This window comes from Syngnathoides biaculeatus, chromosome 9, assembly GCF_019802595.1.
Source record: "Syngnathoides biaculeatus isolate LvHL_M chromosome 9, ASM1980259v1, whole genome shotgun sequence".
In the NCBI taxonomy this organism is placed as follows: Eukaryota; Metazoa; Chordata; class Actinopteri; order Syngnathiformes; family Syngnathidae; genus Syngnathoides; species Syngnathoides biaculeatus.
In genome coordinates this window covers 4,131,618-4,159,366 of record NC_084648.1, presented here as the reverse complement: position 1 = coordinate 4,159,366, position 27,749 = coordinate 4,131,618, and the positions used below count along the sequence as shown (strand labels likewise).

Below are 27,749 nucleotides of genomic sequence, written 5' to 3'. Positions count from 1 at the left end.
CCTGTTCTATTATAACACAACAACATCACACCATTACACAGCCACGGGGAGAACATGCAAACTCCACACAGGCGGGGCTGGGATCGAACCCGGGTCCTCAGAACTGTGAGGCCAACACTAATGTGTTTGGCCCACAGGCCTTGGGTTTCACACCTGCGCTCTATGCTTGCATCAACGTATCTCTTGTTCAATGTTCAATTGCTTCAGCAATTGTTTATGTGATTCATCCTGTCCTAATTAGGGTGACTTGAATTTTTTCGTTTATTTTTATGAAATGGCAGAACACGAAATTGTTAACGGCATGATCTTTATTGAGTCTCTTCCCAGGTATCACTTAATGTGATCCACATCAACGTCGACAGTCTTGCTGCTCTCCACCACCCTCCCGTCCACGACCCTCTCCACCACCGTGATGACCTTGGTGACCACTGTTGAAAGGAAAAGACATAAAAGAAACATGCGCAAATGTCGTCCTTAGGTTCAAACCTTGTTCAGTGTTAATAGTGCCCACGAGAATGCTCACCTTGCTTTGAGCTAGCAAAGAAGAAGAAGAAGTGCGGGTATTAATAACTTTGTAATTGCTCCGATCGTGACCAATATTTTCTGAACTACAATCGAGCATTTGGGTCAGATCTCACCTCTCCTCCTCTCCATCCAGTAACCGTCTGTATTCTGCAATCTCCATCTCCAGTCGTGTTTTAAGGTCCAACAGCATGTCGTACTCATGCTTGTTGCTGGTGATGTTGGCGCGGATCTGGGAAAGTTGGGCCTCTAAGCTCACGATCATGTTCTGCAGGCCTGATAGCTGTGCGGCATAGCGGGATTGTGTCTCTGCCAGGCTGTCCTCCAGGGAGGCTTTCTGATTGGGCCAGGCAGAGACGACATGAACGGGCAGCCCGAGATAAACGGTCAGGTGAGACTATATTTTGGTGACAAATGCAAGGATCTGTACCATGGTAAGGTGGGACTGCAGTTCAATTTCAAACCTCTGGAGAGTGTTCTTCAGGTCTTTAATTTCTGAGCGGGATGTCACCAGAGACTCTGAATGTGTCATCACTTCTTGCTCTACTGCCGTGATCTTGGCACATCACACGCACACACACCGCTACATGTTAAATTATTGTCTTTTTGAAGTTATCATGAGCTGTGCTCTTTACCTTGCTCTGGTACCAGGACTCGAGGTCCTTGCGGTTCTTGGTGATCATAGCCTCATAGTGTTCTCTGATCTCTGTCATGGCCTGGTTTAAGTCTAGAGAGGGTGATACGTCCATGGTCACGTTAACCTGACCGCCCGTTTGACTCCTGAGCAGAGCCAATTCCTGTGGGGTGTCAAAGAAGGAATCTTGTTGACTGAGGTTAGGGTTTTTCCTGGTTATGAGTTTTTTTAATATATGCATCCATGTTAATCTGACCCATTTAAGTGTGTGCCTGTGAGACAAAAGTGTAGCAGTGTGCTAATGGAAGCAAGAAAGAAGTTAAGTGTTGAATGGAGCAGAACTCTTTGTAAAAACATTCATCCATAACGGAACTCAGTCAGTGTTTTCAGAGGGGAGTGTGGTTCTGTGTGTGTTCTAACACGTCACAAGCCACAAGAGACTGTGATAAATGGTGACACTGGTCACATACCGTAGAGAGAATAGTAAGTAGGAGTGCTGGCTCCTTCACCAGCAGTGAAGTGAAGAATTGCACAGACATTTCATGGGTGTTTGTCATGCTCAAGGAAAGTCTTGACCCAGATAAAGATAAAGATATTAATTTTGTTCAAGCACCTTTGTTTAAATCGACACCCTCACCTCTTCATGATTCTTCTTCAGCATGATGAGTTCATCCTTCAAACCGTCCATGTGGCACTCCAGATCCACTCTGGCAATGTTCACATCTTCCAGAAGCCTCTTCAGCCCAGCAGTGTCTGCCTCCACGGTCATTCTCATGGCAAGCTCATTCTCATACCTGAGGGTGGAGATTTAGGCGGCTCATGTCAGCTACGTGATGGTAAAACAGGCAGCACACTCACTTCATTTTGAAGTCCTCAGCAGCCAGTTTTGCGTTGTCAATATCCAGAATTGTCTTGGCATTGAGCCTGGCGGCGACACAGATCTGACAAGGAATCAAAGACATTTTTAGAGACTACAACGTGAGCACGTTTGTCAAACGATACGCCATCACAAATACTACTACACGTTTGACTATGAATGAATTCAGGTGAAAATAGTAGTCAGCAAAGATACCTCCCCCGATGGTCATTCCCCCCATATTCTAATACTGTACACGTTTTTATTACAAACTTTCAAAAGAGCGTGGAATTATCCATCCATCCATTCATCTTCTATCGCACCTTTCCTCATTAGAGTTGTGGGTGAGCTCGAGCCCTTTGGAGATGACTGAACGAGTCAGACAATATCCTGCATTGGTTGTCCCCCATTTTATTTTACCCACCAATTTCACAATTTGGTGGGTAATCCTGGAATACTACTCTTACCTTGTCCTTCAGGTCATCAATGATGGCAAAGTAGCTGGTGTAGTCGTGGCTGATGACACTCCTGCTCTGGTACCAGTCTCTGATCTGCTTATCCAGGCGCTCGTTCTCCTTCTCAAGGGTGCCCACCTTCTCCAAGTAAGAAGCCAGACGGTTGTTCAAGTTCTGCATGGTGGCCTTCTCGTTGGCGCCGACGTGGAAGTCCAGGGCGTCAGCCAGGTTGAAGCCCGGAGCGGCTATGTAGCATGATTGAGCCGAGGAGATGCGGGTGCCGTGGCCGCCGGCTCCACCGTAGACGCTCAGGGTTTTCTGGCCGTAGGATTTAGTGGCCATGATGGAGAATCTGGATGTGGACCAGGTGGGAGCACAGGAAAGGATCTGCAGTTGTAAACATCACTTTGCTTGCTGAGTTATATGTAGTGCAAAGTGGGAGGGGTTTTCGTTGAAAGAGAAGAATGTGGCCACCATCACTCCATGCAATCGCTCCATCAGCACTCGGGTGGTGCCTCGTGGGTGAGGGCTTCATACCCCCTCATTACAGGTCAAACTTGTGATTCCACATTTTTTCATTTCTCAATGTATAACCATTCTTGAAATACTTATCTACCTTACATTTAGCCCCTTTTACAATGCATACGGTATATGTCCCCTTCTGTATTTATTCGCAGATGAAAACAGGCAGTTTGAGCTAGCATGCACCTATTGGAAAAATGTCCTAAAATGTTGACTCGGAATGTTTGCGCACAGCTGATAGAAATTACATGCAGCGGTGATAATTTCACGTCAGCCACACAAGGGCCAAAGGTTGAGACCAAGCTTATTTAAGGGAAGTATATCAGAGCGGAAATGTGCAAGATTGCACTTAGTGATGCTTGTGTAGTCGTATCTCATGAACCTTTGACTACATTCACGTCCAAGTGTCACACGCCCGCATCTCCACACACAAGACGAAACGACAAGCGAACACAATAGGGATGTTTGCGTGAGTCCAAGAATGCAGAACATTTTCTTAAACATGCATTCCTGTCATATGTTGAGAAGCCTCTGAGTTTTGATCAACGACGTGTATGCAAGTACATATTTTTGACATCTAAAGGAATTGGCAAGTCAGAGTGGGTGACACACATTGTGTAAAATGTGAAGAGAGACAAGAAATATTGCTTGAAATCTCGTTAGACTTTCTTAACCAACCAAGTGATGTTAGAGTTACAACATATCTCACTGTTGTGTGTTGTTACATCAATACTACGTATTTCTAAATTGAACCTATTTGAAATTCAATTTTAAAATGAAACTGGAAGAAATGGCAAAATATTGAAAGCACCAATAGATGTGGAATGATGGCTCAGTCGTGAGAGCAAGTCAGAGCGCTACAAAATACCTTGCACGTGTGTGATGAATTTGAGGAATGATTGATTATGACTAAGGATGGCATTTCTCTTTGCATTATCGTAAACGCCCCTCAAGATGACGTCTTTGTCAGGATAATGATTTATGTGTGCAACAGAAAAAAGCCCGACAGTGTGGGATTGGTCTGTTTTGATTAGCCTCTTATTTGGAGTTTATTTTGAAATGTCAACTCACCAACAAACTTTGCTTTACTTCATTATTCCAAAACACATCCTTACTACCTTAAGTTTAAAAAGTAAGATGCATTTCACAGTGGTGATTGGAAGTCAACACTGCGAAATGCATAGGCAATTATTTTTGGCTTGTTCTGTTAGCAAGTCATCTTTTTCCTTGTAAGCCTATCTCCTGTCCTCTCCTCTCTAACACCGACAGCCCTCATGTCTTCCCTCTCTACATCTTTCAACCTTCTCTTTTCTTCCTCTCGCTCTTTTGCCTGGCAGCTCCATCCTCATCGCCCTTCCACTGAGATACTCACTCTCTCTCCTCTGGTTATGTCGAAACCATCAAAGTCTGCTCTCTCTAACTGTGCTGTCCCTCTGATAAACTAATTTCTAGCCTCATCCAACCTGGTCACGCCTAAAAAGAACCTCAACATCTTCATTTCTGCCACCTCCAGCTCTGCTTCCTGTTGTCTCTTCAGTGCCACCGTCTGTAATCCGTAGATCATGGCTGGCCTCACCACTGTTTTATAAACTTTGCCCTTCATCGTAGCAGAGTCTCTTTTGTCACTTATCACACCTGACACCTTCCGCCGCCAGTTCCAACCTGCTTCAACGCGTTTCCTCTTCTTTTCACTTCACCCCAAGTACTTGAAGTCGTCCACCCTTGCTATCACTTCTTCTCACTTCTACCACTCCATCCCGCTCTCATTCATGCAGATAAATTCTGTATCACTTCGGCTAATCTTCATTCTTCTCCTTTCCAGTGCACAGCTCCACCATTCTAAAGGTTCCGTCCCCCAGCACTCCTGTGACCCTTGTGACCATAAGAGGCTCAGAAAATGGATGGATGGATATTCATTATTTTGGCATACAGTTGAGTTGTATATCTAGTTATTTGTTTTTACTTGTTTCTATGCGATCTGTCAAACAAGGTTACTTTATTGTTACATGAAACTGGTCCATGGCGCAAAAAGGTTAGAAGAGTGAGTGCTGATTGGGAGTACAGTAGCCACACCCCATTTTTAACAATGGACTTTTCAACATGCATTAATTCATATCTGCAGTATTCTGATTAAATTACTTCTATTGGATTTATTTCATACAGAATTAAAAAAAAAAAGGTGTAGGTGGAGCCTGATTGGTCTGCTTGCGTCAATATTCTCTTCCAATAAATACCTCGGTTAAAATACTTCAGTAGAAGATTCACTATGCCTCTATGACCAAACTCAATATAATATCTTTTTGTTCACTCTCTTTTTGCAGCTCAGGTGTTGAGTGAGCATTGCCTGTTAAACAGTATGAAGCCATGAGTACGGTCATTTTTCAGTGAATAATGTCTGTCTACTGGATATTGGATGAGTGGATAACAGCACATTACGTGTACGTATACCGTATAGTTTTGAGTTGTATTTTTAGAGCACAGTCAGTGAGAATATGCTAAATCCAAAGTGATGGAGTAATGTGAAGTTTCATACCTCATAAACATGATTGACTAGACAATTTGTGTCTTCTGTTGTCACATGTCACAGTTAATAGTCACTGACGTGGAATGTTTTGCAGTAAAGTACATTACATTTGAAAAACTTTGCACTCATGGGTTTTGTATGTTTCTGTTATAATTTGGCCCTACAGAATTTTGAAAGGAATTTTTCCTTGGGATATGTGCAACAACGAGCAGACGAAACGGTGTTTGACTTGTTAGAGCGTTGGCCTCACAGTTTTGAGGACCGGAATTCAAATCCCGGCCCCGCCAGTGTGGTGTTTGCATGTTCTCCCCGTGCCTGCGTGGGTTTTCTCCGGGCACGCCGGTTTACTCCCACATCCCAAAAACATGCATGGTAAGTTAATTGACGACTCTAAATTGCCCGTAGGTGTGACTGTGTATGTTAATGATTGTTTGCCAATACGGAATATGGATGCATACTCGAAAAAACAGAGACTGGATGAAAAAACACCACCAACTTTAGCTTGAGCAGCATCTCCTCAGCGCCACCTGTTGAACTGCAGCAGTTGTTGACATGCAAGATGTCCCGCAACTGAACCTGATTAGATGCGGTAGGGTGGAACACAACTTGGAAGCGGTCCCTTTTGTGTAGCGGGATACAGATGAAGTTTTCATTCCTCGAGGCTTCTAATTTTGTATTACGCCTTGCATGAAAAAACCTTGATTATCATTCTCAACCACCAAATTTGTATTCGTACTTTTTTTTCCGCATAGGAATGATCAACAAAATAACAACATAATTCATTCATCCAACATGTTTATGGTGAATGCGTGCAGAATGGTATGTGGTATAAAATAAACAGTACGCAACAGTACAATGTTGATGCAATGACTGGAGTCTTTTTAAAAGATGAAGATTCAAAACATTACTGTATGCTCACAAAATCTGGGGTAGTGAGAACTTTAGTCTTTTTCTTTTCAATTAAGTAACAATATTTCATCTTTGCCTAAATCAGTACTGTCAGGGATCCTCAATTACATATTTAATTTTACTTGATCTCATTATTCTCAGGATGATGAACAGATTTGCCATTATTTACGGTGAGGTATCGCTCCGTAGCTCAGTGGTTAGAGCACTGGTTTAGTAAACCAGGGGTTGTGGGTTCGTATCCCACTGGGGCCTCCACTCCCTGAGGAGGGTTGTGTCAGGAAGGGCATCTGGCGTAAAAATTGTGCCAAACATATAAATGCGTTCATCTGAGATGATACGCAGTGGCGACACCGAAAGGGACAAGCCGAAAGAAAGCCACGGTGAGGTATCGCTGGACTTCTAAATGAAACACGTGTCCTTAGGAGAAAAATAGAAATACAATGTAACGCCGAAACAAATTTGGAGCATTACAAAAACTTAACAATGGAATGAGAGAAACCTGTGAGATGTAGGATAATTTAAAGCCCAAGTGACGTGCCTATAAACATTCTAAAATAGGTATTGCAATGAAAAATACAGTGAACTTTATTCACTTCAAATGATATGATATAAGAGCATGTCATCCACGCGCAAAGTTGCCGAAGTCCCACTCGACATCCAAGTGGTAGCCATATTGCCCGCAACGTCATCAGCAGACGTCACACTGGAACATTTGTCTTTGAAAACATGCAGTGCCACCTGCTATGGGAGAGGAACAAGAGAGATTTTCAGATTTTTCCGATGCCCCTTCTGACACGGAAGCTCTTTTAAAAGAAAAGAACATCTCACAATCGAGTGAAGTGACCGGGGCAATATTACCCTCTCGTTTCAAGCCATATTTAGATGATATGCGGATCACTTCTAACTAAAAACAGACTCCCCGACTCCCCTCGCGAGCGACCCAAAAATAAAAGAAAGAAGGATTACGTCCTCCTCCCCAATTATTAATTTTTTTAGTCGCTCTATTCACACCTATCTGTCCTTTGTAACCCACGAAGTTCTCGTCCTTTGCATCTTTTCAATCTATTTTTCATGACACACTGGGTGTTTTAGAAAAGTATGAACGGTAAATCCATCCTTCCAAGTGTTCGAGCAATATCCAGCTATATAACAAGCTGCATTTTGGCCAACACAAAGGAACAAAGAGCTATCTTCCCGCAGGTAAAACTGGTATAAACATACGAGACCGCCTGACTGGGCGTCTGGTACTAACGTCACTTCCTGCTTCTTCTCGAAAATAAATCCCTCGAGAGGAATTTCATGGCGGGAGTTACAAAAAGCCATATACGTCAAAATCATGTTCTGTGGTGAAAAAAAACGGATGGGTCCAATCCGACTGCCTTTTTTTTTCAATTATTAAAAACACACTAAAAATCATGCTTTTGGTGTCCGTGGGCCTTTAAAATATAGTTGTCTTTTGAAGTCAACTGTCAAAAATGCACTCGAGCATTTTCTACTATGGCTGACTTAATTTCTCTCCCACACTGCGACTGCTGTGGCAAATTTTTGGGCAGTTTACAAACTACAGCGTGACACATTTTCCCATAGCTGCCCCCCCCCCACGTTGGCTCACGAGGATCCCGTTTTGTCAACGTATCAGTGAAATATTAGCTGCCGGGAAAGTAGAGGAAAGTTTGGAGAAGAGGTTCGGCGGCTCTTCTGCACCTCATTGCAGAGAAAGGACATGGAGAGTTGACAGGAATTGCATTAAATTCCGAGGCAGACGGACACAAATTGAATAAATTATTCTCCAGCAGTATTATAAAGTCTATGCCTCATATTTGCTCACACGTTTGTCACGATTTCATCACGTCTTTGCGTTAAATAGAAAACGAAAAGATCCACTTTTTGGAGACTTTTTGTGGTCTGGCGTCATCTCCTGGCCGGGGAACAACTGGGAGGTGATTTTTATTGATGAGGTCATGGGAGTACATTTTGATGTGAGGTGTGACTGACTGGCTTAACACGTCCTGCTGTGTAAAAGTATTCTTGACGCATGAGAGACTCGCGTGAGATTTATGCAATCTTTGCTTTGGAAGGTGAAGGCAATTTAGTCCTCACGTTGGTTGGTTTGCTGTAGTTTGATGATGAAAAAAAAAAAGTTCATTCCGCAAAGATACACACTGGGCTTAATTCACACATGCTTGTCGTCCAAAGGGTGAGGAGGCGAGTTTAAAGAATAATGGCACCGTGACCAATCCTGACATCGTTTGGGCCTCCACGCCCACACTTCCTCCTCCTTCCAAAAGCCTCACACAAAAAAATGCTCACTCAAACATGAACAAAAGGTGCTTTGGGCCTCTCTCGTCTCAGCTCTTAATTCACTTCTTCGGACACATTGTGAAGCTCCTTGCTGTGGACATGCAGGCTTGCACGCTTTGTAGGTTTTCTGCAAAACTGCATATTTGCAGCATGTCTGCATGTATCGCAGCAAGCGGGTGAGAAGGATGTGTTCATACTGTCACTTGGGTTTGAATCACATCAGCGACTTTAATTGTTGTTGAACAAGAGCTTGTCCTTCTTGGGGGGAACTTAAGCTCTCGCTTGTTCAGCAATGTACGCACAATTAAACAGAAGAGAACCGTCATCTGCCCCAGTAAAAAGGACAAGGTGTGAAAAGTTTACAAGCGCTACCAGATAAGCTCACAGTTAGCATATAGCGTCTTCTTATGTAAGCAAAGCTATTTACGCAACGAATCCCCACCAGCTTCTGTGATTCACTTTGTCTGGTTCTTGCCTGCATTTTATGTGCTGCCGCTAGAGGAGGCTGCGCGATAGTAAAAGACGCCTCCAACGCGCAGACATCTGATCTCAGGAAGGGTGTGGCACTGTCAAGTCAAGTCAAAGCATCTCGAGGAAATATCAAGACTTGCTTTTCCCCAGAGGTCATTGTAATGTATTTCCTATCGCGCTGCACGATGTTGCACTGTTAACAAAAAACAGTAAGACATGAAGCACCAAAAGTAAATGTCCAAGGTTCTGCAGAACAACAGACAACCAGAAACTTGGTCCATCGATTATGTGACATCCCAACTTCACCCTACAATAATCCTTGATTATTATTAGTTGTTAATGACAGCCAGTGATGCAACAGTTGTGTGTTTACCCAAGTTAAAACAGATGCTGGCTATGAGCGTTTGGAGCCACTCGCTGGTGAATGTTTAACATACACACACACACACACACAACACACACACACACACACCACACACACACACACACACCACACACACACACGGGCAAAGTATGCAGGCACCAGGGTTGTCCGTATCAATAACTGTGTGTGTTGGACTTTTGGCATAGGTGTTGCATGCTGGGAAGTTATTGCAGAGTACAGGCCGAATAGTTCAAGAGGATGTGATAATGCCTGCGGTGGGGTGTGGTACATGGACAGCAGTCTCCAAGGAGTGTACAGGAGTGTGCTGCGATGATTCACTCTTGATCCTAAAAGGACCGGCTGGCTAACTCTGCTCAATGGGAAACATGTGTTGAAGGGATTTCTGCAACTCTGCTAGCATGCAACAACGGTCTGTCAAAGTGGTGTCCTTCATAAATAAATTTTCTCAAGAAAATGTGACTTGTAAAACAAATCATAAAAGATGACGAGTTCGGTAAAAAAATGATCAGGATCGACCGTGTGAGAACGTCATCCAGCATTCACACGAAGGCGACAGTGTTCATGTATGTGGAGGTGAATGAAACCAAACTGGAAGACAATAAGTGCCATTCAAACACGAGTAGTGAGTGACACAGTCTACTAGTTGCTGGGATACATTAAAACAACAGATACTGCTCGGAGCTCAAGTGCACTTGAAAGTGCTGCGTAGAAGCAGACAATAGACCACTTGTTGTGATTTTCTTTTCTTTTTTCCTCCCTTTTATTCACAGGGTTGTGGAAATCCGGACAATGGAAAAAAATGTGAAAAATTTCAATGACAGCTAAGCGAGCAAGAGTTCAGATTTTTCCACGCACTGCTTTTTGGATGTTGCCAATACCATATTGCATACCTTATGTTGCTATCGTTACAATCACATCAACACAACACCACAGCACAATCTTCTCAAATGCAAACGGTATCAACGCGATGCCAAGCCGAGACGTGCCCATCAAAGTCCGGCCCAGTCTGGCTGCCTTCCTTCTGTAACTAATTTGAACAAAACAAGCCTACTCAAATGTATCCAACTTCACAATTTTTCAATCTTTATTGTCCCAAAAACAAACAAACAAACAAAAAAAAAAAAACACCCAGACTTTCAATTTAGTGCTCTTGTTGAGCACTGCAGAACATGTTATTAATTTTGTAAAGAAACGTCCTCATCTTTGGTCACTTATATCAGCAGGCACATGGTTTTGGACACATTTTTGCCTTGTTATTAGTTGAATATTGATTCTTAACTGCCCCATCCAATGCAGCCCAATGGGGCTACAAAGCAGTGCAATCTGTAGGCCAGTCCCAAGCCCCGAGAAATGCAGAGGGTTGCGCCAGGAAGGGCATCCGGCGTAAAAACTGTGCCAAACAAATATGAGCGTTCATCTAAAGAATCCCATACCGGATCAGTCGTGGCCCGGATTGACAACGCCCGCCCCCGGCACTGCTAACCTCCAGGGCGTCGGTGGAAATTCAGCTACTGTGGGTCGAAGACAAAGAAGAGGAGGAAACCGGATCCATCGTCAGAAGAAAAAGAGGAATGCACAGAGCCTACAACTGAGTGTAGGGACTTTGAATGTTGGGACTATGACAGGAAAAGCTCAGGAGTTGGTTGACATGATGATTAGGAGAAAGGTTGAAATTCTGTGCATCCAAGAGAGTAGGTGGAAAGGTAGTAAGGCTAGAAGTTTAGGAGCAGTGGTTAAATTATTCTACCACGGAGTAGATGGGAGAGAAATGGAGTAGGGGTTATTTTAAAGGAAGAGCTGGCTAAGAATGTCTTGGAGGTGAAAAGAGTATCAGATCGAGTGATGAGACTAAAATTTGAAATTGAGGGTGTTATGTATAATGTGGTTAGCGGCTATGCCCCACAGGTAGGATGTGACCTAGAGTTGAAAGAGAAATTCTGGAAGGAACTAGATGAAGTAGTTCTGAGCATCCCAGACAGCGAGAGAGTTGATTGGTGCAGATTGTAATGGACATATTGGTAAAGGAAACAGGGGCGATGAAGAAGTGATGGGTAAGTACGGCATCCAGGAAAGGAACTTTGAGGGACAGATGGTGGTGGACTTTGCAAACAGAATGGAGATGGCTGTAGTGAACACTTATTTCCAGAAGAGGGAGGAACATATAGTGACCTACAAGAGCGGAGGTAGAAGCACGGTGGTGGGTTATATTTTGTGCAGACGATGTAATCTGAAGGAGGTTACTGACTGTAAAGTAGTGGTAGGGGAGAGTGTAGCTCGACAGCATAGGATGGTGGCGTGTAGGATGACTCTGGTGGTAGGTAGGAAGATTAAGAAGACAAAGGTAGAGCGGAGAACCATGTGGTGGAAGTTGAGAAAGGAAGAATGTTGTGCGGCCTTTCGGAAAGAGGTAAGACAGGCTCTTGACGGACAGCAGAAGCTCCTGGAAGAGTGGATGACGACAGCCAACGTAATCAGAGAGACAGGCAGGAGAGTACTTGGTGTGTCTTTTGGTAGGAAAGGGGAGAAGGAGACTTGGTGGTGGAACCCCAAAATACAAGGAGTCATACAAGGAAAGAGATTAGTGAAGAAGAAGTGGGATACTGAGAGGACTGAGGAGAGGTGAAAGGAGTACATCGAGATGCGACGTAGGGCAAAGGCTAAACAAGAGGCATATGAAGACATGTACACCAGGTTGGACACGAAAGAAGGAGAAAAGGATCTCTACAGGTTGGCCAGACAGAGGGATAGAGATGGGAAGGATGTGCAGCAGGTAAGGGTGATTAAGGATAGAGATGGAAATGTGTTGACTGGTGCCAGTAGTGTGCTAAATAGATGGAAAGAATACTTCGAGAAGTTGATGAATGAAGAAAATGAGAGAGAAGGAAGAGTTGAAGAGGCAAGAGTGAAGGACCAGGAAGTGGCAATGATTACTAAGGGTGAAGTCAGAAAGGCACTACAAAGGATGAAAAATGGAAAGGCAGTTGGTCCTGATGACATACCGGTAGAGGTATGGAAGCAATTTGGAGAGATGGCTGTGGAGTTTTTGACCAACTTATTCAACAGAATACTAGCGGGCGAAAAGATGCCTGAAGAATGGAGGAAAAGTGTTCTAGTTCCCATTTTTAAGAACAAAGGGGATGTTCAGAGCTGTGGGAACTATAGAGGAATAAAGTTGATGAGTCACACAATGAAGTTATGGGAAAGAGTAGTGGAGGCTAGACTCAGGACAGAAGTAAGTATCTGCGAGCAACAGTATGGTTTCATGCCTAGAAAGAGTACCACAGATGCATTATTTGCCTTGAGGATGCTAGTGGAAAAGTACAGAGAAGGTCAGAAGGAGCTACATTGTATCTTTGTGGATCTAGAGAAGGCCTATGACAGAGTAGTGGAGGTGGGACTGCATCAGGGATCAGCTCTGAGCCCCTTCCTGTTTGCAGTGGTAATGGATAGGCTGACAGATGAGGTTAGACTGGAATCCCCTTGGACCATGATGTTCGCAGATGATATTGTGATATGCAGTGAAAGCAGGGACATGCAGAGGAACAATAAGAAAGATGGAGACATGCACTGGAAAGGAGAGGAATGAAGATTAGCCGAAGTAAAACCGAATATATGTGCGTGAATGAGAAAAGTGGAGGGGGAAGAGTGAGGCTACAGGGAGAAGAGATGGCGAGGGTGGATGACTTCAAATACTTGGGGTCAACAATCCAGAGCAATGGTGAGTGTGGTAAGGAAGTGAAGAAACGGGTCCAAGCAGGTTGGAACAGCTGGCGAAAGGTTTCTGGTGTGTTATGTGACAGAAGAGTGTCTGCTAGGATGAAGGGCAAAGTTTACAAAACAGTGGTGAGGCCGGCCATGATGCACGGATTAGAGACGGTGGCACTGAATAAACATCAGGAAGCAGAACTGGAGGTGGCAGAAATGAAGATGTTGAGGTTCTCGCTCAGAGTTAACAGGTTGGATAGGATTAGAAATGAGCTCATTAGAGGGACAGCCAAAGTTGGATGTTTTGGAGACAAGATTCGAGAGAGCAGACTTCGATGGTTTGGACATCTTCAGAGGCGAGAGAGTGAGTATATTGGTAGAAGGATGCTGAGGATGGCGTTCCCAGGCAAAAGAGCGAGAGGAAGACCAAAGAGAAGGTTTATGGATGTGGTGAAGGAAGACATGAGGGCAGTTGGGGTTAGAGAGGAAGATGCACGAGATAGGCTGAGATGGCAAAAGATGACACGCTGTGGCGACCCCTAACGGGACAAGCCGAAAGGAAAAGAAGAAGAACTGCCCCATCCATAGGATGTATGTGTCACACCTAACTGCTCTTATATTGTGGTTCAATATGGTCATGATTGTTTCTAAAATTGTGAGACAAATAGACGGCGGATTAAGTCGGGCCATGCTCAGGAAACAAACGCTGTGTTAAAAATGTTTCTTACAGCATTTACAATGGGGAGGGGGAGAGGGGACAGGTCTTGAAATCTCAACAAATACGAGCTCAAGCAGCATTCCAGAACGGTTTGGGTTCAGCCTCGTATGTATTAATTTGTCCACTGCGCCCGACAACTTGCTAATTTACAGCCTAATGTCATTGACAGGGTAGGAATGCGATGTGACATTCACAAGGTATTAAAAGTAACAACTGCAGAAGAGATTGAGCTTGCTTCAACCCCGGTATGAAGTGATCTTATCTTGGGTTTGCTTCACTTCTTTGCCTGAGCACTGGGATTGTAAAAAAGGGAGGGGGCAGAAGATATTTGAAGTTTATAACTACTGAAAACACCCAGAAAGCAAACAGAGATTAAAGTCAAGCTAGCAGGAATTTCTTTCAAGGGTTGTGGGTGATGCAGTCATTTTTGATAAGCTACGTACAGTATTTGGATTTAGGATTGCGATTAAGGGAGTATGTCTTTGGGGTTCAATTCCCCACAAGTATTGTGACATACAAACTTTCCTCCAAACTGTGTTTCAATCACGCTGATTTCGTAGGAGGCTGAAAGCAGCGTTGCAAAATCTGTGAGCGAGGGGGTGCATGACACACCGAAATCGTCGCAATCAGAATTTACAAATGGTGCTAAAAATAAATGCGGCAGTGAATAATTATGGAGGAGTTTTTTGGAAGCATCCAAGTAAGCCTGAGTCATGCTGTATTTGGTTTGTGTGAAAACGTCCACTTTCCACTTGCTCAAATGTGCTGTGACTGCAAGTTCTCCACCTTACAGTACGCAAATCCTACTAGTTTTTCAGCCTGTAAATCTGTTAAAATATGATTTGCTCTTCCACTTTTTGGTCATCAATTGAATTGTGGCTGCCCACACACACCAGGCAGCATCTCCCATAGTCTTGTTCTGCTTTGCTTCAGGTGCACTTTTTAATAAAGCTTTCAGTCTGAAGCCTGCTACACACATCTTCATTTTTGAAACATCTTTTACAACATCTTGACAAAATTTTTTTAACGCGACAGACCATGTAAGCTGCCTTCGCTGTTTGCCACACACATGAGTGTCCCAAAATGTAAGTCCTTCTTCTAACTAATTTGTTTTGCAATTGTGAGGGAATCCAGGATTCCAGCAAATCTGTTTCGTGGGACTTTAGCGATTTCTTTCTTTGACATGAGCAAGTGGAGTTACGTGTACGGTATAACCCTAACCCTAACTTGTAAGTCAAGGTACAACTCTCTTCTAGACCAATGGATGCAACGCTTTTCTCCACATTGAAAGTTACCGTCATGATTCTCAAGAAGACACAGCAGACATCTTAGGTTGCTTTGGTTACTTGCATAATGAAGGTATGTTGATTCATTGGGTACAACAATTCTTTGGGCTAAAAGGCAATGTGCACCCTGGCCTGGTTGCCCGACCATTGCAGATTCCACTACATTATAACTTAACCAAATGACATCGTGTTACAATTGTGAGGGGAAACACGTGATGATTTCCTGGTACACGTCAGATGTTGGCAAACAAAATAGAGAATTTTGATTTAAAAAAAAAAAAAAAGTATGGTGGGACGGTGGACAACTGGTTTCCCCGTCTGCCTCACAGTTCTGAGTACTGGGATTCAAATCCCGGCCCCACCTGTGTGGAGTTTGCCTGTTCTCCCGTGCCTGCGTGGATTTTCTCCAAGTACTCCGGTTTCCTCCCACGTCTTGTAAACAGGCATGGTAGGTGAAGTGAATACTCTAAATTGCCCCTAGGTGAGAATGCGAATGCAAATGGTTGCTTGTTTCCATGTGCCCTGCGATTGGCTGGCAACCATTTCAGAGTGTACCTTGTCTCCTGCCCGAAGACGGCCGGGATAGTCTCTAGCACGCCTCTGACCCTTGTAAGGATAAGCGGCTCAGAAAATGAATGGATGACTGGAAGGCACTTTAACTTCAGCGCTATTTAATGTTGACCAGAGATATTATTTGATTAGTTTTGCAACTGTCTATTCATCCATCCATTTAGATTTTTAGAGTTGCTTATCCTCATGAGGGCCGCGGGAGTGCTGGAGGCAATCCCAGCCAAGATCAGGCAGGAGGCGGGGTACTCCCTGAACTGATTGTGATTTTCAGAATTGTGAGGCCAACCCTTCACAGCTGCCCCACCATGCCAGTTTTGCAACTGTTTTGTATTGAAATCCATCCATCCATCCATTTTATTTTGCCACTCATCCTCACGAGGGTCACGGGGAGTGCTGGAGCCTATCCCAGCTGAAATCTGGCAGGAGGCGGCGCACTCCCTGAACTGGTTTCCAGCCAATCGCAGGGCACATGAAGACAACCAACAGTCACACTCCACATCACACCTCGAGCCAATTTAGAGTGTCCAATTAATGTTGCATGTTTTTGGCATATGGGAGGAAGCCGGAGTGCCCGGAGAAAACCCACGCAGGCACGGGGAGAACATACAAACTCCACATAGGTGTGGCTGGGAATGAACCCTTCAGAATTGTGAGGCCAACGCTTCACAGCTGCGCCACCGTGCCAGTTTTGCAACTGTTTTGGACTGAAATACAATTAAAAGTATTTTTCCAGGGCGGCACGGTGGATCAGCTGGTAAAGGGTTGGCCTCACAGTTCTGAGGACCGGGTTAGATCTGTGTGGAGTTTGCATGTTCTCCCCGTGGCTGTGTGGGTTTTCTCCGGGCACTCCGGTTTCCTCCCACATTCCAAAAACATGCAACATTAATTGGACACTCTAAATTGCCCCTAGGTGTGATTCTGAGTGCGACTGCTTGACTCTATGTGCCCTGTGATTGGCTGGCCATCAGTTCAGGGTGTACCCTGCCTTCTGGCCGTTGAAAGCTAGGATAGGCTCCAGCTCTCCCCGCGACCCTCGTGAAGATAAGCGGCAAATAAAATGGATGTATGTATTTTTCCACGGTTGACATTCCTGTCTGTGTCAATTATTTGATCCACCCGTTCACTAAAATCCTTTTATTTACTTTAAATAAGTTACACTAAGAGGCCCTGTACCTCAGTGGTAAGAGCACTGGTTTAGTAAATCAGGGGTTGTGGGTTCGTATCCCACTGGGGCCTCCACTCCCTGAGAAGGGTTGCAAAATTGTGCCAAACATATATATGCCACACTGTGGCCAAGCTGAAAGAAACACACACTACTAGGATTTTATTAGTTAATAATTAATTACAAAGTCTCCAAGCTTCTTCTAACAGAGGTTTGGTGCTCATTTTCAAGCAAAGGCCAAATGGAAGATCGTGGCAATTTTGTTTCGTTTCAGTCAACTTTTCCCCAACAACATTGGCCTTAAAGGCCATTTAACAACGGAATGACCTTGCTCCTCGTTTCACAAAGTAATAGCAAAGTGAAAGTCAAGTCAATGACTAAATTACTGTACAAGGTTTCATGAAACATATGAGTGAAAAATCTCTCACAGTAGAGTGAGACCAAACCCTGCTCCTCCAAAAAATAAGAAGTATGAGTCACTTCTCCCTTTGGCTGCAGGGTGATGACCCCCACAAGCCTCTCCCATCTCCACCAGTGGAGACAAGTTGGCCCCGGGCCCAAAACTGAGATAAGGAGTTGCACACTCCCTTGCACTCGCGCAGGCATGCACGCACACACAAACACACAAACACGCACAAAAAGTATCACAATCCCTTTATACGCACCGTTTCCTCCCCAAAACAGGTCCTAACAGGGGCCAAAATCAACACGGTCAAGAACACACACACACAGACAGGAACTGAGGTGCACAATGGAGGAGGGGGACGGGACAGGGTGCAGTGGGAGAGGGGTGGGCTGTCTTTTTCATGGCCTTGTCAAGAAGTGGTTAAAGAATAATTTTTATTTGAATGATGGCCACAAGGTCGTTTATAAGTTTGGATACAAAACTGCCATTTTCCCAAAAGGTGCAAGGACGACTCTATGTGTTAAAAAAAAAAAAAAAAAAGTAGTTTGCTTCGTGCTTCATGTCCAAAGTCATCTAGTGCAGGGCTATCAAACATACGGCTTGAGAGCCAAAATTGATGCACTCATTCTTACATAATCCTATATTTTTCAGTCCCAAAAATTATTTTAGCCTGAGGTTGTTTTGCAAAATTATTAATTTTTTTTTAACAAAAACAACATTAAATCTCAAGATTTTCCCAATATACTTCCTTTCATTATGCATTAAAACAAAGGCAAAAAATGTATTATTCATGATTATATTAAGTATAGTTTGATTTTAGTGGTTTGTATGTGACCCCTGAACTACAATGAGTTCGACACCTCTGCTTTTGGTGTCATAAAACTACAGTAGCATGTGGCTTTATATTTGCATGTGAATATTCAAAGTGGTTTGCATGAGAGTAGGCTAGCAGGTACTGTATTTAGATACACACACAAAAATGATAGAGGTGACACACACACACACACACACACACACACACGTAGACATGCACACACTTCAGCAGACACTCGCTCTGTCAAACATGAGCACAAAAACAGCAACACACACACACACACACACACATTCCATGAGAGTGCCCTCATAGGGGGAAAGGGAAAAAACCCACTGGTCCTTAAAGGAAAACAAATGGTGGTTGTGTCAGGCCAGTACTGAGCAGCAGAGTAACACTCCCTCCTTCTCTTGCCCTCCGCCCCTTCCTCCCCCCAGCCGGGCCCGCCCCGGGCCCGGGACTATATCAGGAGCCTGCTCCCCGCTATCTAAGTCCACACTCCTGATTCAAGCGCGTCAACTCCTCTCGTCTCCTCTCTTGAAACACTCTCTCAGCCATGCAGTCCAGCTACAGCATCACCGGCGGGCCCGTCATGATGAGCAGGCAGAGCTACAGCTACTCATCCAGAGCCGCACCCAAAGCTCAGAGCTTGTCCGGACTGAGCCTCAGAGGTCCTCGCATCTCCTCTTCCACCATGCACAGTGTCTCATCCGGGTTCGGCGGCGGCTACGGCGTCGGGGCCGGCAGCTTCGACCTGTCCAGCGCTTTGGACCAGAACACCATTCAGCTGAACGAGAAGGCCACCATGCAGAATCTGAATGACCGTCTGGCCAGCTACCTGGAGAAGGTGCGCTCTCTGGAGGCCGCCAACGCAAAGCTGGAGAAGCAGATCAGAGAGTACTACGAGCAGAAGGGGCCTGCAGCCCAGAAGGACTACAGCAACTACTGGGCCATCATCAATGACCTGAAGGACAAGGTATGCCGGGTCAATCAGCACCATGCGAGATGATTTGTTTGCACAACTCTTAATCGTTTTCATGGTTGACAGATGACACATTTCAAAATGTTACAGTGCACGCATTAATTTGACACTTGATTTATACTTATCTCTGTATTGTATCAAACAAAGTTAAAAAAAAAAAACCAACGGTTGCTGTCAAATTGATCGAGAAAGCATCCGACCAATTCTCAAATTGTGCTCCAATTAAGATCATGGCCGCCACCGTCGGCAATGCCAACATCCTCCTCCAGATTGACAACTCCAAACTGGCTGCTGACGACTTTAGAACCAAGTAAGTAAGCGTATATATAATGTGTTTAAAAATCAGGAGCATTCCAAACATTGAGTTTGTTCCACTTCCTTTGACAAAACCTGACAGATTCGAGCATGAGCTGATGATGCGGCAGTCGGTTGAGGCCGACATTGCCAACCTCCGCCGCCTGCTCGACCAGACCACTCTTACCAAAGCCGACCTGGAGATGCAGATCGAGGGTCTGCAAGATGAGCTGGCCTACCTCAAGAAGAACCACGCAGAGGTACCAGAAGTTTTACAAGGGTCATTGTTGTGGGATCACCATCACCGAAGGTTTAAGAACCTAACTTTTTTTTTGGGGGGGGGGTGTCTGTTGCACAGGAACTGGCAGCCATGCGATCACAGCTGTCCGGAACCGTCAATGTGGAGGTTGACGCCGCACCTCAACAGGACCTCAACAAAATCCTGGAGGAGATCCGCGCCCAATACGAAACTATCACAGAGAAACACCGCCGCGACCAGGAGGCCTGGTTTAATGAGAAGGTAAACCAAGTCACTAAAATAAACAAGTACATTAATAAACATCACACAGTATCCAATTTAGGAGATTTGATCATGGTTTTCTCTCTCTAGTCGGCTGCCTTGACAAAGGAGGTGACCATCAGCACAGAGACCATCCAGACGTCCAAGACAGAAATCGGAGACCTGAGACGTACGCTGCAGGGCCTGGAGATCGAGCTGCAGTCTCAACTCAGCATGGTGAGAGACGAAAGCCAGAGCGCCTTCTCACAATCTTGCCTTATATGAGCAAAAATCCCAGATGCCTCTCTTGTCCACGGGAAGAGAGACAGTGATAAAGGGAGCGGAAGGGGGTGGGGGTTGCTTGGAGATGAAAACATTTCACAATCCGGTTCTGATTCTGGTGGAGATTAAAGAGCATGAAGAAAAAGGAAGGCATGCAGAATTTTTAAGCCCGCAGTTCATTAGAGTTCAAGAAGGCCCCCCTTTTTCTTTTGTCTTAAGTTAAAAAGGATGTTTAATTAAAAAAAAAACACACCAAGTCTTATCACTATAGCAACAGTGTCAGATACAATCCAGGGTAGGGCTGCTCTGTCTTACGTTAACATCCAATGTGTCAGTGGTGCAACTCTAAGGGTGCTTCTTCATCCTGTCATCCTGTACAGAAAGTGGCACTGGAGAACACGTTGGGAGAGACGGAGGCTCGTTACAGCGCCATGCTCGCCGGCTTCCAGAACACAATCAACATGCTGGAGGCAGAACTAGCCAATGTGCGCGCCAGCATTGAGACGCAGGGCCAGGACTACAGGATGTTGCTGGACATCAAGACCAGGTTGGAGCAGGAGATTGCGACATACAGGAGCCTCCTGGACACAGAGGAATCCAGGTAGATGAAACTAGATCAATTTGGGTTGACCACATAGTTCAATATATATACGATCAACCCTCATTCATTGTTCACGCTCTGTTTCCTTTCTCAATTCAGGCCAATTGGTTCAGGTAAGTGATCCTCGACGTCATGTTGTTATTTTCCATAACTGCATAAAACTTGATCCACTGACATCATGTTTTTCTCTCGTCGTCTTCACAGGGAGCTCAAAGACCACCGTCACAACCACCACTGTGCGCACTTCCAGCTAAAAGGCTCGAACCTCCAACTGGCAGGACGACAAATAACATGCACACACATACACACAGTCTCATAAAAGCTGTTCCACCTGATACGTGAAATAAGCCTAAAAAAAGTAGCTGACAGAAGAAGAAAGTTGAAGACCGTGCTTAAGCTTGAGAGGAGATGAAAGACTGCGTTAAAGTTAATAAAGCAGAAGAAACGTCTGTTTGTGTGTGTTTACATGTGCTGTCTAAACAAAATAAACCTGCTGGTAAACATAAGGTGTGTCATTACTGTTTATGCGGTTGTCATGACAACAGAGTTACGTTGTGGGAGGTGGGATACGGGGCGGTGGAAACGGTTGTTACGTAAAGGCGGTGTTGTCAGGAAATGGGCGAACAATGGTGAAACCTCTTGGTGTTAACCTCGGTGCCTTCGATGTCTCTTGGCATAAAACCTGAAGAAAAATCTCAACCAAACAGAGCAACTGACCCCTGGATTTAGTCAAGGAGACACACCCTAAGAGCTGACTAATCTTTGGCCCTGGAAGCTGTCAACGCTGTTACATTAACTCCTGTTACCTAGTAACAAGAACACACACACTTGGATATAGACACACCGAAAGGGAATGCAAATAGTGTCAAAGTGAACAAAGACAGACTTTAAATTCGAGCATCAGCGGTGTACTTTGGACTCGTTTATGACGTTCCGTGCATAGTTATGGAAGAATAAACAGAGGACGAACCACCGCATGATCACTAATGACATACTTTTACCTGTTTGTATGAAACAGGAATACGAAAATAAGACATGAGAAAAAAAAAAGTTACCTTAAGTTCAATTAGTTCAGCAATAAATGTCATCCAAAAAAAAAAAGTTCATGCTTCTCAAACAATGGTGCAATGTTTGCTTTAGACACACAGCGATTACACAGAGCGTGGGAGTGGAAAACCCAAGCCCCACTGTGAGGCTTTATGGCCCCATATTTGGATCCATCTGCAGCATCCTGTTACATTACTCTGTTTATGGAAAAGAGTGTCCAACAATGCTCTTACTTTGACAAGCCAAAGTCAAAATATTTCCTTTCCCCAAATGATATGATAGGCAGCAGTAGCTCCATTACCTAGTCAAGTATTCTGTCAAGTAATCAGTAAACATGGTTTTTGAGGTCATGGCTCTCAGCGTAATTGTTATTTCTGAGCGGAACACTGAACTTCCTTCAATTATTTGCCTGGATGATTAAAGTAATAATAAAAGCAGGAAGGAGTTAACGCTCAAGTCCAGACACGCAAGTTCGGGTCAGGTGGCAAGTCCCTACACTCTCAATATATATATATATATATAATATATATATATATATATATATATATATATATATACTGGGGCGGTGGCACGGTGGCTCAGCTTGTAAACGCGTTGGCCCCACAGTTCCGAGGACCCTGGTTCAATCCTGGACCAACCTGTGTGGAAATTGCATGTTCTCCCGGTGCCTGCGTGGGTCTTCTCCAGGCACTCTGGTTTCCTCCCACATCCCAAAAATATGCAACATTAATTGGACACTCTAGGACTCTCTAGGTGTGATTGTTGCAATTCTTGTAACATATTGTCAAGTCAAGTCTAAAGTCATCAAATTCAAGTCGAGTCTGACTCGAGTCCAAGTCTTGTGACTCAAATCCACATCTCTGTAATAAAGTCTTTTAGTCATTATAAAGTAATAATGTCTATCTGGGTCTGAGACAGTTTTGCTCTCGGTTGCCACAGAAGGCCCGAGACGGCCAAGCCCAGATAATTTGGTAATTGGACCCTTCCAACTTTTCTCCATAGAGCACTGGTGTCAAACTCAAGGCTGGGGGGCCAGATCCGACCCACTGCATGAATTTATATGGCCCGCGAAGCCAAATCATGTGTATCAACTTTCAAAATTTCAAATGGTCATATCATAAATGAGAATGTTGAGACATTGCAAGCATTTTTGTGTTACTAAACATCAACATAAGTTGTAAAACCCATTACCCTTGATTTCTGATTCTAAAACTAGCCCATAAATTTCACGTCAATATGATATAGCGGTTGAAAATGTTTATGGTTTCACAGTAACAACAGCCATCTAAGGGAAACCGTGACTACAATGTGGCCCACAACAAAAATGACTTTGACACTCCTGCTATAGAGCAACAACGTAGCTCTTTCAATTATGTGTGACAGTGGATTCCACAGATGAAGGGGGGGGGGGTACCTTGTAATCAGAAGACTGCAGTTTTGACTCCCATTTCCATCCAAGATCACCTAAAAAAATATCCATGACGATGACAGTGAACCCAGAGTTACTCCTGGTGTTGTCCTCTCAGCTACAATTTTCCCACTACACAGTGTAGACATTTCATGACTTATACAGTGAAGAAAATAAGTATTTGAACACCCTGCTATATTGCAAGTTCTCCCACTTAGAAATCATGGGGGGTCTAAAATTTGCATCGTAGGTGGATGTCCACTGTGAGAGAGATTATCTAAAAAGACAAATCCAGAAATCACAATGGATGATTTTTTAACAATTAATATGTGTGATACAGCTGCAAATAAGTATTTGAACACCGGTCGATCAGCTAGAATTCTGACCCCCAAAGACCTGTTAGTCCGCCTTTAAAAGTCCACCTCCACTCCATGTATTATTCTCAATTAGATGCGCCTGTGTGAGGTCGTTAGCTGCATAAAGACACCTGTGCATCCCATACAATCGGGAAGACTCAAACATGTTACGTGGCCAAGACCAAAGAGCTGTCCAAAGACACCAGAGACAAAATTGTACAACACCACATGGCTGGAAAGGGATATGAAGGAATTGCAAACCAGCTTGGTGAAAAAATGTCCACTGTTGGAGCAATCATTAGAAAATGGAAGAAGCAAACATGACGGTCAATCTCAAGCTCACGGAGTGGAGTCCCATGAAAGATATCACCTCGTGGGGTCTCAATGATCCTTAGAAAGGTGAGGAACCAGCCCAGGACTACACAACAAGACTTGGTCAACGACCTGAAAGGAGCTGGGACCACCGTTTCCCAGGTAACTGTTGGTAATACACTAAGACGTCATGGTTTGAAATCATGCATGGCACGGAAGGTTCCCCTGCTAAGACCAGCACATGTCAAGGCCCGTCTTAAGTTTGCCAGCAACCATTTGGATGATACAGGAGAGTCATGATAGAAGGTTTTGTGGTCAAATGACACCAAAATGGAACTTTTTGGTCATAATTCCACTAACAGTGTTTGGTGGAAGACGAATGATGAGTTCCATCCCAAGAACACCGTCCCTACTATGAAGCATGGGGGTGGCAGCATCATGCTTTGGGGGTGTTTTTCTGCGCACAGGGCAGGACGACTGCACTGTATTAAGTAGAGGATGACTGCGGGCGTGAATTGTGAGATTTTGGTGAACAACCTCTTTCCCTCAGTCAGAGCTTTGAAGATGGGTCGTGGCTGGGTCTTTCAACATAACAATGACCTGAAGCACACAGCCAAGAAAACCAAGGAGTGGCACCGAAAGAAGCATATCAAGGTTCTGGGGTGGCCTAGTCAGTCTCCAGACCTAAGCCCAATAGAAAATCTTTGAAGGGAGCTGAAACTCTGTGTTTCTCAGCGACAGCCCAGAAACCTGTCTGATCTAGAGAAGATCTGTGTGGAGGAGTGGGCCAAAATCCCTCCTGCAGTGTGTGCAAACCTGGTGAAGAACTACAGGAAACGTTTGACCTCTGTAATTGCAATCAAAGGCTAACCTTGGTCTTCTCAGGTGTTCAAACACTTATTTGCAGCTGTATCACACAAATAAATTGGTAAAAAATCATAAATTGGCATTTCTGGATTTTTCTTTTTAGATTATCGCTCTCACAGTGGACATGCACCTACGATTAAAATTTCAGACCCCTCCATAATTTTTAAGTGGAAGAACATGCAATATAGTAAGGTGTTAAAATACTTATTTTCTTCACTGTAATTTAGGCAGAGACATCATTTCCCGTTACTAGTTCATGATAATGTACTACATGCTGCAAAGCTGATTTAAAAAAAAATAGCGAATGCAGTCCTGCGGAAAATTGTATTCTACAGGTTCTTCCTTATCGTCCAAGACGGGTCAGGTGGTCACCTCACTTACATCCAGCTATCCATTTTCTTCCGTTTATCCAAGGTCAGGTCGCGGGGGCTGTAGCTTTAGTTGTGACACCCAGACTTTAGTCTCCCCATCCAGTTCCAGTTCTTCCGAGGGGACCCCTAGGCATTCCCAGGCCTTTTTCTTTTGGCTTTTGAGACATTACGGGAATATAGTGAACGCAGCATTTGGTGTGGTACAGGATACACAGATTCACCTATTTGCAGATGTCTTTTTTTATTGAAAATTTTTCACAACACTTATTGACCATTTATCACAGTTTATATAAGAATTTGGGGGGAAGTAAAGAAAAAAATATATATTTTTTTTCAGTGTAATTATAATGGGTGTAACTTCTCTGCTGGCCTAAACCCCATCATAAACACTGCACTCCATTCAAATTGCTAATAGCTGGAAAGATAAGAGAAGCTGATTAGTAGTGGCCAACAAGTCTGCATGAATTCAGATAAACCCAAAAGACAGGAAGCCGTGTCAATGGACTCTCAGCCTCGTCGTGGCAGACCGCCATGCAAGGCGGCCTCGAGGCGAGCGGCATAAAGGCAGAAGACATGAATGAGTCAATACTATGAAACCCAAATGATCTATAATAAAATTCAAGGTCGGGCTTTGTAAGTTTACAGCTGCTCTGATCTGTGTGGAGTTTGCATCATAAAGATCTGTTAATCTCTTCTGTGCTTAGGTGTCGATGTGGTGAAATGTGAGGGGTGTCAGTAGAAAAGTCTCTCAAACACCTGCCAACAAATTCCATGACTTGTAATAGTAACATATTTAATGATGCATTATTCATGACTGCTGACAACGTTAAAGCAAAGACTGACGCAGCAACCAGCAAGAATGTGTCAAGGTCCTGGACAAGAGGAGGAGGATTCTTCACATGGCTGCTGGACTCTGTTCTGGAATTGCGTTAGCTTTGACACTCTCGCCCAGAGGAATTCCGAACCTTCTTGCAAATGCTCTGCGAAATTTTTTAAAGTTGGCCCGGAGGAGAAGTTGGAATGAAACGCTTGAGACGGATTTGCCAAGCACGAGCTACAGTTGTTCTTCTGCGTATTTGTGCTCCCTCCATGTGGGAACAAGCCTCTTTTGCCGCTTTCGTCAAGGCTTACTGGGCGCTGCAGGTTGGCTGATGGGAACAGGTAGAGCTAGTTTTGAGTACTACACCCACTCTTAATCCCAAGAGCCAAAGAGCAGGACCGACCTACGATACCTGGGCAGGGCTTGTAGTGCTTGGAATAGTTAAGACTACGTTTTATACACAATGCAAACTATATATAAAGATAGGGTTTATACAAAGAAAGGCTTGGCGCACTCAGCATGCCAAATCCACCTGTAAAAGCCTTCGCTGGGGTAGATTTATTTGTTCTGGAACATTTCCCAGTCTGAGCTGGGCGGGGAAACCTAGCCGTAATATGTGTTTACAGACTTTTGTTCTGATAAACCTGACCGCCGTTGCTGCGTGAAAGAACCTCTGCTCTATATAGAGGCAACATGAGGCACATTTTCCCTGCTGGTCAAACTTGAACTGAGTATGAATTTGTTTCATGAGTCTCCTTTTCCAAAAGCTTGATGTGAATGGGCCTCACTTGTACACATAAAACAAAACAAAAAAAAAAAGCATTCATCGCACTAAGTGCAGTGCACTTGGAAAACCAGCCGTGACAAACAGGAAAGCTCAGCACACACAAGTATTTTTTTTAAACCATAGTGGCACAGTGAAAACGGCTTGTAAACATACTGTAGCTGTTTTCCTTTTTCCAAGTAAAGTACATCGTAATTCTGTAATACCATTCATTTGCTGTGACTGCACTTAGCGAGGTACAATAACAGAGCCAAGTCTATGCAATGATCATTTTACTTGCATTTTTGCTGCCAGACGGTATTCATTAGAGAGCATGTTTCACAGTGGTGTAGAACGACACGACATCACACCCATCTGATTGGGATTTCATGGTTCTCAAGAAACTTCACAATAAAACGCCAAACAGCGCACCTTCTGATTAGATTTGTGCAGCCCTGAGCAGCTTAATACACCCGAGCAAATATTCATACAATACTGCCACCTAGTGCTCATTTTCTATACCACGTGTTAAAAAGTAGTCGCTGGTTGTTGAGAAAGTTTCGACATTACACCGAACTCTCTTGCCCAAGGTGAAAGTTATGTTAGCATTCACATATTTTTTTTAAAAGCTTAAATGGGAAGGGGTGCGCAAATTGAGTATTGGTCAACTGCCTCAAAGGACTTCAAACCAGCATTTGCGTGTGTGAGGAGGCCCACACCCCTCGGACTCTTTCATTGGGTGTGGGGAAACTCACTTGTTGCGACAAATCACTTCTGAATACGCAAACTGTTTGTGTATTCCCCCTACTTATACTTAAAAATGCAGAGAAAGCCTTGAAACTCTAATGTGACATGAAAAAACTGTTCCGGTAGAAAAAGGTTACAGATCCTCCAAATGTGTTTGACCTGA

The 27,749-nt window shown here is 44.1% G+C and overlaps 2 protein-coding genes and 2 non-coding genes across 4 annotated transcripts; 3 read left to right on the top strand and 1 right to left on the bottom strand.

Annotated features, from left to right (window-relative positions):
• Window positions 1–303: 303 nt before the first annotated feature.
• krt98 (keratin 98) lies at window positions 304–18,595 on the bottom strand. The gene is made up of 9 exons (XM_061830561.1): window positions 17,686–18,595; window positions 2,480–2,819; window positions 2,015–2,097; window positions 1,794–1,950; window positions 1,158–1,319; window positions 953–1,078; window positions 639–859; window positions 524–534; window positions 304–428 (listed from the first exon to the last, which is right to left on the bottom strand). The coding sequence occupies exons 2-9, from the start codon at window positions 2,807–2,809 to the stop codon at window positions 331–333; spliced, it is 1,188 nt and encodes a 395-aa protein (XP_061686545.1). The 5' UTR covers window positions 2,810–2,819; window positions 17,686–18,595; the 3' UTR covers window positions 304–330.
• On the top strand, window positions 6,602–6,674 carry trnat-agu (transfer RNA threonine (anticodon AGU)). Its single transcript has one exon. It is a non-coding gene; the product is annotated as a tRNA-Thr (tRNA).
• On the top strand, window positions 17,022–17,094 carry trnat-agu (transfer RNA threonine (anticodon AGU)). Its single transcript has one exon. It is a non-coding gene; the product is annotated as a tRNA-Thr (tRNA).
• Window positions 18,596–18,720: 125 nt separating the features above from the next.
• Window positions 18,721–21,401, top strand: krt94 (keratin 94). The gene is made up of 8 exons (XM_061830560.1): window positions 18,721–19,213; window positions 19,447–19,529; window positions 19,617–19,773; window positions 19,872–20,033; window positions 20,124–20,249; window positions 20,675–20,895; window positions 20,995–21,008; window positions 21,100–21,401. The coding sequence occupies exons 1-8, from the start codon at window positions 18,794–18,796 to the stop codon at window positions 21,147–21,149; spliced, it is 1,233 nt and encodes a 410-aa protein (XP_061686544.1). The 5' UTR covers window positions 18,721–18,793; the 3' UTR covers window positions 21,150–21,401.
• The last annotated feature ends 6,348 nt before the right edge of the window (window positions 21,402–27,749 follow it).

Bases quoted from the DNA above. Each gene is read 5' to 3' on its own strand.
- krt98 (XM_061830561.1), bottom strand. From the start codon at position 2,809: ATGGCCACTAAATCCTACGGCCAGAAAACCCTGAGCGTCTACGGTGGA. The intron at 2,098-2,479 runs GTAAGAGTAGTA...ATTCCTTGTCAG, and splicing joins TTGATGACCTGAAGGACAAG to ATCTGTGTCGCCGCCAGGCT. The intron at 1,951-2,014 runs GTGAGTGTGCTG...CTCCACCCTCAG, and splicing joins GCTGAGGACTTCAAAATGAA to GTATGAGAATGAGCTTGCCA.
- krt94 (XM_061830560.1), top strand. From the start codon at position 18,794: ATGCAGTCCAGCTACAGCATCACCGGCGGGCCCGTCATGATGAGCAGG. The intron at 19,530-19,616 runs GTAAGTAAGCGT...AAAACCTGACAG, and splicing joins GCTGACGACTTTAGAACCAA to ATTCGAGCATGAGCTGATGA. The intron at 20,250-20,674 runs GTGAGAGACGAA...CATCCTGTACAG, and splicing joins TGCAGTCTCAACTCAGCATG to AAAGTGGCACTGGAGAACAC.